The following is a 13,724-nucleotide window of genomic DNA, read 5'->3' on the forward strand; positions in this document are numbered from 1 at the left end:
CTGTCTTGCTATGTGGAAAAGGTTTATGGCTATAGGCTATGGTTATAGCCTTCCCACATAGTCCTGTTTTTGTTAAAAGTTGGAAAAGGGGTTTTGTATTGTTCACATCACGGGTTGCATAAGCCAAGATCAACTGACATATGATAATAATCAAAAAAATGGTTAATATTTGAAATAAGGTGACACTGAAAAAGACTGACTCTGACTGACTTAAAACGTTTTGGATTACTACTTTATATTTAACAATCTAGATGATGGGGATATTGATGGTTTCAGAAGATCTCTGGGGATATTTAGTTTCTACCTGTCAAATGGTTTGAAGAATCATATGGTATAAGGCAGCAATTGTTGTTAGCACTGGGGGGTTATTTGATGGAAAGTGGTGCTAAGCTGTTTGGCCCTATAGAGTATAATTTGTTATTTACATAGCTATATTATAATTTAGATAATACTGTTATAATTAAGTGGTTATAGGGTTATATGGGGTGTTAGTTAATTTGCTGTTGGGGGTTTCATGGGGGCTCAGTACAGAGGGAACTGAGTAGTGACTCCCTTAGTAAAAATGAGTTTGTGAAATGTACTGTGGGTCTATTTATTTCTAACAAAGAATATGCATAGCTTAAACTTTTTGTGTAAAAATCATAGGAATGGGAAATTGATTTATACTTGGTATACATAAGGGTTTTAAGTATATCTAGCCTATACTTATGCTTAGATTTATACTTAGAGATTGTATATGTAGTATAGTATATTTATACTGAAGGAAAGGTTTACTTATTTACCTATAGCTAGAGGATAGATAGATGGATGCTTTATTGATCCCCAAGGGGAAATTCAAGAATGAATGTTGAATGTTGAGAGGAGGTATGATAAGGTATGATAAGGTTAATTTCATAAAATGCATTTAGTAAATGTTAATATTACACTTTTGATAAAGTTACAGTGCTAAAGGATATACAAATACATGGAGACAACTGGGGAATTATACTTCAATGGCTTAATTGATAAATTAACTGGAAGTATGTTTTGGTAGTGAGGAATGGAATAATATATTAGACCATTCACTGTGGAATGCAGCATATGGACAGTAAGAGCCTCAAAGGTATAGAATTATATAAGATAATTACTCTAGTAATGTTTAGAGAAACTGGGTAAGCTGACTAATGGTAAAGGGAATGCCATGGTCAACCAAGTAAGTATGGAAATTTGATAGTCACCTATAAGGTAATAAGTAGTGTTACAGAAACCCCAGGCTAAAGTAAAATGACTTAGTCTAAAGACTAAGTGTTCCACTTAGTGGAATCCCCATTCTGATAGTTAAAGAGACCAAAAGGGATCAGTGGGTAAACAGTACAATGAAAAAGTGTTGCAGGAAAGTGGTTGAGAGAATGAGGAAATATACAGATTTATGGCCTATACAAGAATTAATGGATTTAGCACTGTTACTAAGATCAGGGATTACATAAAATTGACAATAGTAGAGCTATAAGAAGAATAGTGGAAATAGTAGGAAAAAGAGGTATTTAAAATGCTCAAAAACATCTTGACATCTTGATAGATTAATACAATAGGACCTAAGAGGCAGAAGTAAGGAGATGACTTGGGAGTGAGTGACCATAAATGAAGGAATAATAATAGATGCAGATGTTATAGGAAGATATAAGGGATAAAATGTACAGTTAATGGTAAATTACAAAAGGGCAAGGTAAAGTAGATGATAGATAGAGAGTAATCTAGTAAATACTACAATCTGCCTGCAGCATGAGTTCCTCATCCCTTCCAGCTAAACAGTAAATGTAATGCTGCCTCTTATATCTAAGGGGGGAAAGGCTCATTACCAGCCGTGTGAGGACATGCTGATGTGCAGGGGTTAATCCAAGTACTCCCTGTCCTGACTGAGTTCGGAGCAAGTTCAGCACAACAGTGCTGAGCATGGACAAACTGAAAAGAGATAAGGACTCTGAGGCCTTTGTTAAGGCAACAGGGGCAAGCTGGAGAGCAAAGAGGGAACTTGGAAGTGCAATGGAAGCGCTTGCAGCATCAAAGAGACAATACAGGCGCCTACAGTAGGGTGGCCTAAGGCTTCAAGTCTGGGGAAACCAGTAGCAGCACCATCCTCAACACTATGGCAGTAGGAGCAACCATCACAGGTGTTCCAAAACCTGTCAGTCTACTGGCCTATGGATACCTATTATAGTGGGCACAGTCAAGCCCATGGCAGCCACAATCTCCATGTCAGTGGGGGTGGAGACTCAGACAAGATGGGAATAACTAAGGCAGAGTGAGAGGCAATTACAGAGGAGGCATCATGTGAGAATGGACATCTGAAGCAAGACAATCATCAGTTTGTTTTGACTGTCAAGTGGACATTTCAGAAACTGTTTGAAAGAAACAGGACAGGGAGAGGGAGGAGACACCCAGGCACTGAAGGATGAACCCAACGAGCATGCCTTCCTCTTCCCTTGTGAAATAGTATAGTTTTAAGGAGGCCTAGTGAATTCTACAAGAGAAGGTTTATACCAGTACTATCAAAGGGAGTTGATGAGGACACCATGCTGAGGGACTATCTTATGGGTAAGCCCACCTGATACCCAACGATGCCCAGACTAGGTACAGAGAAGGTAGTTAAGACATCTCAGGGTAAGTAGGTAAATATTTTGTTAAGCAAATTTAAAGTATGATTTACTCTTATTCTTACCTTTATTATATTTTGATTGTTATTTTGAATAGAAGTGACTACTGTTTAATTAATTGTAAATGCAAATGTTTTAATCAAATTAAGTGACAAAGTGATAACATTGCTATTTTTAATGTCAAATGACACTCCATTAATTTTTCAGGATAGGTGGTGGTGTAAGTAGGTAAGACTAACTTGGCTATGTCCTAGGGACAGTTCCCTAGTGGTCACTCACACTCAACAAGTCTAAGGAATAGAATTATTTAGCTTTAATGGGAAAAATAAAGTTTGTAGGAATATTAAAATGATATAATATCTGCTTTACATGTAACTAATGTGAAGCCAAAAGATCTTACGTACTATACTATGACATTTGATAAAGAAAGCAATAGATAAAATAAAGAAAGCAGAGAAATAGGATTAGAAAATAGAACTAGGATTTACTAATAGTTTAGATAGCCTAGATAAAGTATAGGGTTAGAAGAGGTAAGCGTAGTTTTTGAAGAATAAAACCTTATAAAAATCTATGACATGCAAAGAAATTTAACATAAGTAAGGTATGTTGAAGAAATGATGAGATTACTGCATGTCCTAGAACATCTAATTAATATAGCTTGCATAATAACCAGTCTTCAAGTAGTATTCCAAATTGACAATAAATAAAATAACAATGCTTATAGGGAAATTTGTTTAATCTCTATGCAAAAAGAGAATAGATGGGATTAGGATCATCATAAGTCATTGTCAGAAGATTAAAATGTTTTATTATTTCAGAAATAGAAAAGCTGGTGGAAAGCTGTTGGTCTTCATGGAAGGAATGAAGGTCCACCAACTCTATTCTGTTAATCACAGTAACAAAGGGGGGCGAACCCCTGGTATAATGTTAAATCATATTATTTGTTACATTTGTTACCTTGGGTTACAGATTTTTTATAATTTTCACTTTCATTATTTGATTAATGTTTTATTTGAATGTCCCTTTGGAGAAAAGAGTCTGCTAAATTCCATAACTGTAACTCTAATGGTTAGTGGCATTTATATGATACTAACCAGATACTTTCCCAACAGATACTTGATATGGTGCTTTCCTTTGCGCATATTTGGATCTATGCGCAAGGGGGGAGTAGGAAAGAGGAATATTTTTATTGAAGGATTTTCATAGTTACAGGAAGTTATTGATGATAGTCTAACAAATGTCATGTGTATAGTCATAATATCAGGAAAAGTGATAAGTGTTGTCTAAACCATTAGGACACATATCGGTCCCAGAAGGATCATGGAAACACTTAGTGATTGATTACATTGATATGATAAAAATAAAAACCTTGGAAGTGGTTTGTAGGGGTTTTCAGATAATAAGGGCAAATGACATGTTAAAAGGGAGAATTGGTAAAATATATGCCTCAACAGATTTAAACTGGTTTGATGCCATACGCATCAATGCAAATAAGGTCACAACAAAACCAGAGTAATTACTTTTTGCACTAAAGATAAAAACTGAGAGGTCCATCAGAGGCCCACCTTTGGATCAGCTCCGAGGACAAATTAGAAATGATATGGAATAATTGTCATTCATTCACAGAACAATTTATAAGCAGGAAAAAGGACTTTCGAAAGGACCTACAGGAAAAGAGTCAACAACCTACAGTATACTGCCTGGGGATAGAAATGATCATGGCAGTGGTAGGTATAGTGTTTTTGGCATGTATGCTCCTGTTCCCCTGTTGATTGTAGACTTCCAGGCAAGGAATCCAGTGAGGAAGGGGGGACATTGTCCCAGCAACATCTGCCCTGATAACAAACAGGGAATGGACAGAAAACTGCAGAGATCCCAGTCCATGACATACCACCAAACCACCAGGAAATGAGCTATTCAATTGTTTTTTTTCACAAACTGTGAGGCCACAAAGAAGAGTCAGGTAACACAGAGATTATTGACTGACGAAATCTTATCAACCACCAGGAATCTGGAATATTGACGAATCTTCCAATATGAAAGAAGTCTGTTATGTGCTTGGAGCACTAAGAGAACAGGTGGCTGCAACCTTCTGGGTAGTTATGCACCACTGGATGATGTTGGATCAGATATTAGCCAAAGAAAATGGAGTGTGTGTCAACATAGGAGTAGTATTGTAGTAGTAGTATAAGTAGTATTGTTATTCCCATAACATAGCTATGGCAAAACTAATAATGATAGAAAGATAGTTTAAGGGGGCATTAGGAGGATTAGAAATATGGCTAGCACAAATAGGAATAGTTGTAGGAATAGGTTTGCTTGTATTTGTGCTTGTTTTCTCTTTGTTTCTTCCTTGTTTGAGATCCATAGTGCTTAAAACAGTGGCTGGGAGAAATGGATCATAAATGCCACTGCTGTTGATGAATGAAGCCAATGGCAACCCTTGTGGAAGGAGATACTAGTGCCAGGACAGAGGACAAGGAAATGGAAACATGACAGTGATGCCAATGATGCCAGAACTGATGCTCCTCATAGAGGATTGGAGGAATGAGGAGAATGAGGACTTAGTAGACGGGAGCCAGACTAGCTCTCTCATGGATGAAGTGGTGTTGGATGTGGATACTCATCCTATTCAACGAAAGACTCAGTAGTTTCCCAAGGCAAATGGAATGGACGGTGGACTACAGAGCAATTAAGAGGGATTTGGAGTGTCCCTACATTCGTAACATACTTCACACTTGAAGCGCAGCATCCAACATTTGCTCATACATCTGCGATTGCATTTACACTCTGCCATCTCCGAGGAACAATGGACTAAAAACTGTGTGTAATATGAATATATTATTAATAGTTTGGTGTTACTTTGTTTTCAGAGAAGAGGGTCATTATAGCATGTAACCTATCTTCATGTAGAAGCTTAGAATATTATAGGGCTAGCCCTATCTGAAAACACCCATCAGGAATTCTTATGTGATCTGTTTGCTCATTTGATGAATTTATGGGGATGGAAAAGCATATGTGTAGTTGAAGGAAAGTTTCTCCTCTTGCTTGTTGTAAACAAGTGTTGCTGTAATAACAGGACAGTAGAAGAGTTTCCCTTATGAAGGTTTTTTCCTCTAAAAACAATGAAAAAAAAAGAGGTTTTCCCTTAAGGGTTTTCGCTTCCACCGAGAGGATTTGAAACTTGCCATTCTATTTGATAATAACACTACACTATTGGATTTGATTTAAGTGAGGGTTGGTTCAAGGGTGTAATAACAGTACTAATATAAGTGTTTGATGTTTATCAGTGGTATTGGGGACAATTGCTTAATATTATAGTTGCTGCTGTGGTAACTGGTTTGCTTAGCTGACTGGTTGTAGTGTGACTCAGCTTAGCAGCTGTATTTTCTTGATAGTAGGGGAGGTGTTAAAATAGTGATAAATGTTTGATCTTGCTGCATAAGTGAGCACTTCATGCTCAAAGGGGGGAATGTCGTGGCCTTTATTGAAATATATCCTTTAGTTTATATATCTTTTATGTAGTATCTTTATTCTGTGTAATATCATTGTTTTGTGAAACTGAATTCTGTAGTATGTTCAGTGTGGGAAAGGAAGACTGGTTTAAGTGAAAGAGCAGGCCTGGCAGAAAATGGCATAGATAAGGTTTGGTGACAGGAAATGTATACAAAACCTAAAGAATGTAGGAATAACAGGATGAGAGGGCAAAGGTGGAGTACCATATATTACTTGGTCAGTTATCTGTAAACAAAGTGGGTGCTGTCTGGGATGACTTGAAGGGGTATAAAGGCTGGACAACAGCCAGAAGATGTTAGCTCACTTTGCTCACTGCTCACTGCTTACTTTGCTTTCACTTAATTGCTTCACCAATGCTCCGGAGTGCATTAAAGCCATCATCTGCAGTATACATCCACGGTGTGCGGACTTCTTTTGAGTTGTATTATTTAATGTGGATTTTAACACCACAAAAGCATCCACACTGACCAACAAAGTCTCTCTTTGTGTTAATGTATGTGATGGCTAAAATGTGATGGCTTTTTTATTGTTGTCAAAATCGTTCTCAAAGTGATCCTATCGTTCATGTCATTATAGTATATGTGTGGATGTCGTCATTTATATTAGCTACAACAATATTTTTTTGCGGTTATCGTTATAGTTATCGTTCTTGGTGTAAACGGCCCTTAAAGCTGTATTTCACAATGTGAAAGCTAAACTAAATTTGGGCAAGCACCCCATGATGCGGGTCCACTTCAAAATTTAAATGGGTTCTTCCTCAGCCCATACAATTCCTTTGAACCAAATCTAGTAAAAAAAAAAAAAAACTGGTTCAGCAGTTATGCGTAATCCTACTAACAAACCAACTAACCAATAACCCAACCAACCGATCAACAAATGGACCGGTGAAAACACAACCTCCTTGGTGAAGGTAATGGTTGCACATTCATGAGTATGTTTCAGAGGCTTCAGCATGAGTGTCAGGATGCAACGAGAGAAAGAACTCTGATTGTCTCCAGGTCAGTTCCTCTAAGGAAAACAGAGCTTTCCACGATTCAACTTTCAATATGAGTACAGCAGGAAAATAATGGGGTTTGGGTGCTTTCTTCCATAGAATGAATGGTTTTGACAACTCTGGCAAGAAACACAAGAAACAGAGAAGCTCTGGAGTAAATATGAACAGCTGGCAAATGACACAGCAGAGATAAGATTTACTTTCAGAGGAAAAGGGCAGACAAATGGAAAGGGGGGGGGGGGGGGGGGGGGGGGGGGGGGGGCTAGCAAGAGCACAAGGAGAAAGAGGAAAAAATGTGACGGCTGAGGCCTGCATGGCCTTTTCACTGCTCAAATCTCATTCTGACCTGCAGTTCAACTTTCAATGATTGTGAGCAAGACATCAGAGACATCAGAGAGCAGAGACTTGTGTGAGTCTCATCAGGTGGAATCTGGTATGGGTTGCTGGTTGTTGCCATAGCATTCCACTGTTAAGCTCAAGGCATTGTATTCTAGGCACTGACAAACATGAATCACTGCCACTGGATTTAAGCTATCTTTGTGTCACTGACTGTACATGTGCAATCTGGGATAACCTTGTGAACTGCCAGTGACTGCCAAGCAGGTGTGAGGCGGAAATTCCATGAGAGGTGGGCCAAGCAGGGCCTAACAACTGAACTGTGAAAGCCCCCACACAAAGCCAAGTCCTTATTTATGACGTGAGAAACACGGCTCCCCACTTTCTGGCCAGGCGGTTTCGTTTGTATCTGTCGCGGGCAACACTCCAAACATCAAACACCCCTAATGATATACGGCTGCATTGAACAATCTGTTGGAACCACATGAAGTCCTTCCAGACTCCCGATAAGCATATATCCCGATATCGGAAAGCGCAACACAAGCCCTCAGTCACGTTTCTTACACTGTTGCCTTTCTCCCAACATCTCGGCATCAGTGACTTCCATATGGAAATGTCCGTGTTTGGATACTGTTACTTGGGCCAGGATACCCAGACCATTTATTATTTCTTAGGCCTGTTTCCACAAATGAAAACACAGTTCAAACTGACATGTAGAACAGGACAAAGAAAATGGGCAGAACATAAAGGATGAAAAGGAGAAATGTAAAGGCTTGAGATGTTATGAATAGTGAAGAGGACTTACACAGTTGTCCTCAGACCCAGTAGCGATGAAGCGGCCACAAGGAGAGAACGCCGCTGTGCACTGATGGCAGCGATTCACATGGCCCTCATACTTGCGAACACACCTGGTGGAGAGTGCAGAAGAATGACAGGATTAGGCCATGTGTGTGTGTATGTGTCTGTGCGTGTGTGTGTCAGTGCACCTGCAGAGTTGGCCTAAACCTCCCATGATGCTATGATGAACGGAATGAACGATGTTCCGGAACTGAGTCTTAGTTTCAAACTCTGCACCCAAGCCCAAGTTCTAAATGTCCATCGCTTCGCAGGTGTGTGTACATCTGCATGTGTTTATATCTATAAAAAGTTGCGAAAGGGAGAAATATATACGTATAAAATCCATAAAATGCATTAAAATGTGAAATGTATACACACGTGTTCATATATATACACATAATTGTGCATGTGATCAGCGTTTCCGTGGATTTATGATGGCTGTGGATGTCAAAACAGATCACTGAGGTCATGCTGTTGGCGTGAGAGCAAGGGAAGTTTTGAGAGAGAGCAAGTATGCAGTTGCTTGGAGGAACATTAAAAATCTTTTCAGAGGAACTGGGTCTAATCAGGGTCAATGATAAGTGCTGACTGCATGTGACCTGATCCAGGGTTCTAGGGAAAAGTTATTCAAACTGACATACTTTAAACACAAACCTTAACGTGTGTCATATTGAAAAGAATAGAATGACAACCAAATAACAAAGTGTATCCAGTGGTTTTAGTAGAAATAATGAGGCTAACCTTGATCTAGACTCGGAATCTGCTCAATCGGCACAAATCATTTGCAGTTCCTTTCAACCAAATGCTTGTTGGTTTGCCAGACACCAGCTTAAACTTAAAAGTCACGTTTAAATCAGCACAGACACATGTTCACACAGCACACAAAAAACACCAGTGAGAATTTAAACCTCGCAGCTTCCTGCACAGGGCCTTGCAAGGCAAACAGAGACGACACCACTGGGGTAAAAGTCAGGGCCTCTGCTTTGATCTCCGACCCCAAGGCATGTGAAAAACAAACCCTAAGACACCAGTGCCCAGCCACACACACAAACACACACACACACACACACACACACAATGAGCCCCTCAGAGCCAGCAGGGGACAAACGGCTCACTCAATTAGCTTCAGACATCAGGCAGACGGAGTGTCCATCCCGCTATCTAGGTCAGTATGAGGAGACACTGTTTTGACTGAGATGGGAGTGGTGGTCCAGACGTGTCCGGCTTGTGTGGAGTGCTGACACAGTGTTGACGGGACGCACCCGGTCCTCCAGAGCAAGAGTGGAGCAAATGGACAAAAAAAAAAAGAAGCATCACACACTCTTAGCAGAGTGATTACCAAGCTAACTGTCTAAAACAACCTCGTAAATATTCAAAAAGTATCACGAAAAATGTTTTTCCCATTAGCCTATTTTTCCAATGCCTTCGACCTGAAATGACTGTGCATATCCTTTTCCTTCCATCCAGGCGCTCCCGTGCGCTCGCTGGAATAACTGTAATAAGAGATCATCATTTTGCCAGCGTAGCGCGGTGCGGAGCGGAGCAAAGCAGGGGGCCCCTTTCCCTTTTATTTTCAACAAAAATAATAAGGCACTCCACCACTGCCGAGCTCCATGGAACCTTTCATTTAAATCAACAGTGCAGGGCCTACTTTACAGAGAGAAACAGACAGAGACAGAGAGAGAGAGAGAGAGAGAGAGAGAGAGAGAGAGAGAGAGAGAGAGAAAGAGTGAGAAAGGATGGGTGGACAGAGAGCTAGAGAACGAGAGAGAGGAGGGGGAGAAAGAGCAATAGAGAGAGCAGGGGAGAAAGACACTACTGATGACTGAGGTGGAGGATCTCACTGAGCTCAGCAGAATTCATGTCCAAATATGTGCTCTCCCTCACCTTAAATCTCTGAGAAGACCATGTAGATGGCTCCAGTGACTGTGAAGAGCGTCACACACACACACACACGCACACACACACACACACACACACACACACACGAGCTTGCTCCCTGACTGGGTACAGGCTGTTGGTCAAGGGAAATGCTTTATGGGAGTGATGCGTCACTGTGTGAGAATGTTGCATGACCACAAATGGACACACACTGACGTGTGTCGGCACAAAAGATTGCAGAGAAGAACAAACGCTGGTCACTCTTGTGGTTGGTTTGGCACGGGCAGCTCTAACTGAACGGTAAATACAAGAGCCCACAAAACACAAAGTACACACTGGCAGGCAAGTCTGCCAGTTATGGTCACTGAGTGTATCTGTGTGTGTTTATGTGTGTGTGGTGTGTGTGTATCTGTGTCTGTTTATGTACATTATGTGTGTGAGAAAGAGAGTGTGAGTGTGAGAGAGAGAGAGAGAGAGGGAGAAAGAGAGCAAGAGAGCAAGAGAGTGTGTGTGTGTGTGTGTGTGAGAGAGAAAGAGAGAGAGAGAGAGTAAAAGAGATGGGAATAAGTGTGTGTGGGAGATATGGGTAGAATGAGAAAGCATGCTCAACAGAGGGAAAAGAAAGTCTGACTAACAAACAAAAGTAGTGAGCCTGAAACTGATCTGAATGGAACGACTGGGCAACCTGCAGATATTCCAGACAGGAGTGCACCTCCACAGAAGCCCCTTTCAATCAGCAATATGTTTAGGGACACCAAGGGGGCCATTAACCCACGTATTTAACCTATCTTAACGCCGCCATAAAGCAGGGATTTGTGTCTAATGAGACTGTTACCCCATTAGCAGCCTTGCACAATGGGGATATCCATATAAATGAGCTTGACTCACACTGTGGCCATCATTCTGCCAGACAGGCATTTATCATCAATCTTTATGGACCAGCAAAATAACACAACAAATTAAGTTATTTAATGACTCCACTTGAGACTGCCAAACAATTTCCCCTTTCCCTGAGGAAGGAAAACATATCTGCATAGATGGTATTAACCCAGCAAGTCAAATTAGGAGATGTTAATGTAAAGGTCAAAATATTTTTTTTATTTCTGCCTACCCAAACACTATTCTTCCCCTCTGTGCTTTGCTGTTCACATTCATTTACACTCCAACTCCAGGACTGGCCTGCTTCTCATTAGATAATGGAATACATAAAACTAGCAATAAGGGATAAACACAATTATTTTTTAAACACACTCATATATTTCTTGGGTATTCTAACCACGCACAAAAGTAGACAAACAAAGCAGGGACCACCCTTTATGGAGAATCAGACTTCAGCCGGTCAACCCCAGGAGCTATTTCTGTCCTCGTTGTTTTTGTTCTGTTTTGTTCTGCTCTTTCCCCATCTTTGATGAAATGATCAGAGGAATTGTTGGCAGAATGATACAAAATGAGTCGCAGCCGTTTGCAACAGCTCGATTCCGTTTAAATTGGTAAGAACAGAGCCATGTAGCGAGTAATAGTCACTGATCAGCCCAATTAATCTAGATTCTAAATTCTAGATTCTGTGGTCAGACCTAGAGCTTACGTAAATGAAGAGAGAAGCAGAGAGGAAAATGGAGGGAGGAATTGAAGACACGAGACTGCAAAGTCACCCAGTCCAGAGTCAACAAAGGATTAATAGGTATAAAGAGAATGCTGATCAACAACACACAATATAATGAACTCCACAACTCCTCTCATGCATCCTGTCACAATCAATCCATTTGAATGGACATGTAATGATGTTGTACAATGGGAAAGAGTACTGAGAGGCAACAGTGCTGCTGTTTTACTTTTCAGAGTCTGATTAAACTTCAGACTCCATCTCTCACCATCGCAAAAGCCAAGTTAAAATGACAATGCACTGCTCTGCCTGTTTTTTTGTTTTGTTTTGTTTTGTTTCGAATCCCTTCCTTGTTTATGTCACACCCCAGCAGAAATAGCAGCAACATTGCTGTTTACGGAGATGAATCATCCGGAGCTTGGTGTGTGAGTGTGTGAGCATGGGTGTGAGAAGGAGAAACACCAGGAGGGCCTGGCGCTCCTGCAGCTCCTATCTAGGAGGAAGTGATGGCTGTGGAGACCAGCTTGAGCAACTGCTCCCAGGTCTCCTGCCAGCACTCACTATTGGCTTCCAAGATCCACAGAGCTGCTAGGCTCCTGTAGTTGTGTTCGGAGGTTGGCTCACCCTTTGTGTCTAACCAGCTGAAATGATCTGGATGAGGTCAGTGTACAACCTAGGGTGCGTTCGTAAATTGCCACTCCGAGTGCTCCGAGCACATTTAACCGTTAGTAAATTCGGAATTATCGTGTATTTATTCAGAGCTTCATACTCTCGGAGCGTCCAGAGTGTGTCAGATTGAATTTACGAACGTACCCCTACACTACTAAATAATGAATCCCTATACTAAGTTTGGAGCGCAGTCTGTTTGCTGTACTGTTCTGGCAAAACATCTGTTCTGTCCATTTCTCCTGTCCTTCTGAACAGGATATGCTGTTCGGTTCATTTGACTTGTACTGTTTTGCTCCATCACATCATTCTGACACCTGCAGAAGCTGAAGTATTTTCAGGTGCTATGAGTCATCTTCTTGTTCCAAGCCAGAGGAAAATAGATAAATAACAAAATCAAATCCGTCACTTCTTTTGGACTACCAGTTTTTGCTGTGGTACACAAACAATGTTATGACCGCACATCACCAGTATACTCAGAAGTACTGACGTCAGTGTAGTGTACCTCTAGTCCTAGTTTTTCCTTTTACAGATAATTAATTCTTCCTCCATGACTTAAGCCACTTGTGAATAGATGTGAATAGTGTGAATAGATCCTGTTTGCGGAAGTAAATGATAAGCCACACTACAGAACTTGACCGACTTTTAATCTGGAAATGGGTCACAAATATTTATTGGAGGATGGAGCGTGTTCCAACAATGTCTGGGACTCAAGGACCTGTGCGGAAACCTGTCCCAGACAAAATGAGATTTATGCTTTATTGACACAAGCCAGAAGGCCCAAAAATACACCTTGGTGTTGTTGATTCAGTTTATCTGAGGAGCCTTACATGGTGATTTAGAAGAGGGGTGATCATCATATTCAGTTTTCCAGTGGAACAAAATAAGCTCTCAGTCATTATCTTAGTAAGAGATCTTACACTGTTTACATCTCACATTTTTGTGTCTCCGTGATGAGTGAGTATCTCCCTCTGCAGATGATGGTACCTTTCCACAAATTATCAAGAATTATACAAATAAGGAGATAGTGCAATGAATTTGGGTCAACTCATGGGATGTCAGTGAGATTTAGAACATCAAAACACGGAGAACACTTTTTTGTAATAAAACAAAGTTCATATTTAGACATTAGACGGCAGTAATGATTCTGATGAATTTATTTAAACTTGGATGTATCACTTATTTGCATAGCTGCAAGCAGAGCTAATGGCTGAATAGTTACAAACTCCTGCACAATATTATTCACCATCCAATAATA

General features: G+C 40.5%; 1 protein-coding gene across 1 annotated transcript in view; it reads right to left on the minus strand.

The window, feature by feature from the left end:
* wdr27 (WD repeat domain 27) overlaps positions 1-13,724 on the minus strand; it is a 63,003-nt gene that overhangs the window by 21,809 nt on the left and 27,470 nt on the right. Inside the window, exon 22 of the mRNA XM_076286488.1 lies at positions 8,285-8,387. Within this exon, the coding sequence (XP_076142603.1) occupies positions 8,285-8,387 (103 nt within the window). The remainder of the gene's footprint in view (positions 1-8,284; positions 8,388-13,724) is intronic.

Source organism: Alosa pseudoharengus, unplaced genomic scaffold (genome assembly GCF_046254945.1).
Source record: "Alosa pseudoharengus isolate Yale_2024_CS ecotype anadromous, Long Island Sound unplaced genomic scaffold, YU_APseudo_1.1 YU_APseudo_1.1_scf_15, whole genome shotgun sequence".
In the NCBI taxonomy this organism is placed as follows: Eukaryota; Metazoa; Chordata; class Actinopteri; order Clupeiformes; family Clupeidae; genus Alosa; species Alosa pseudoharengus.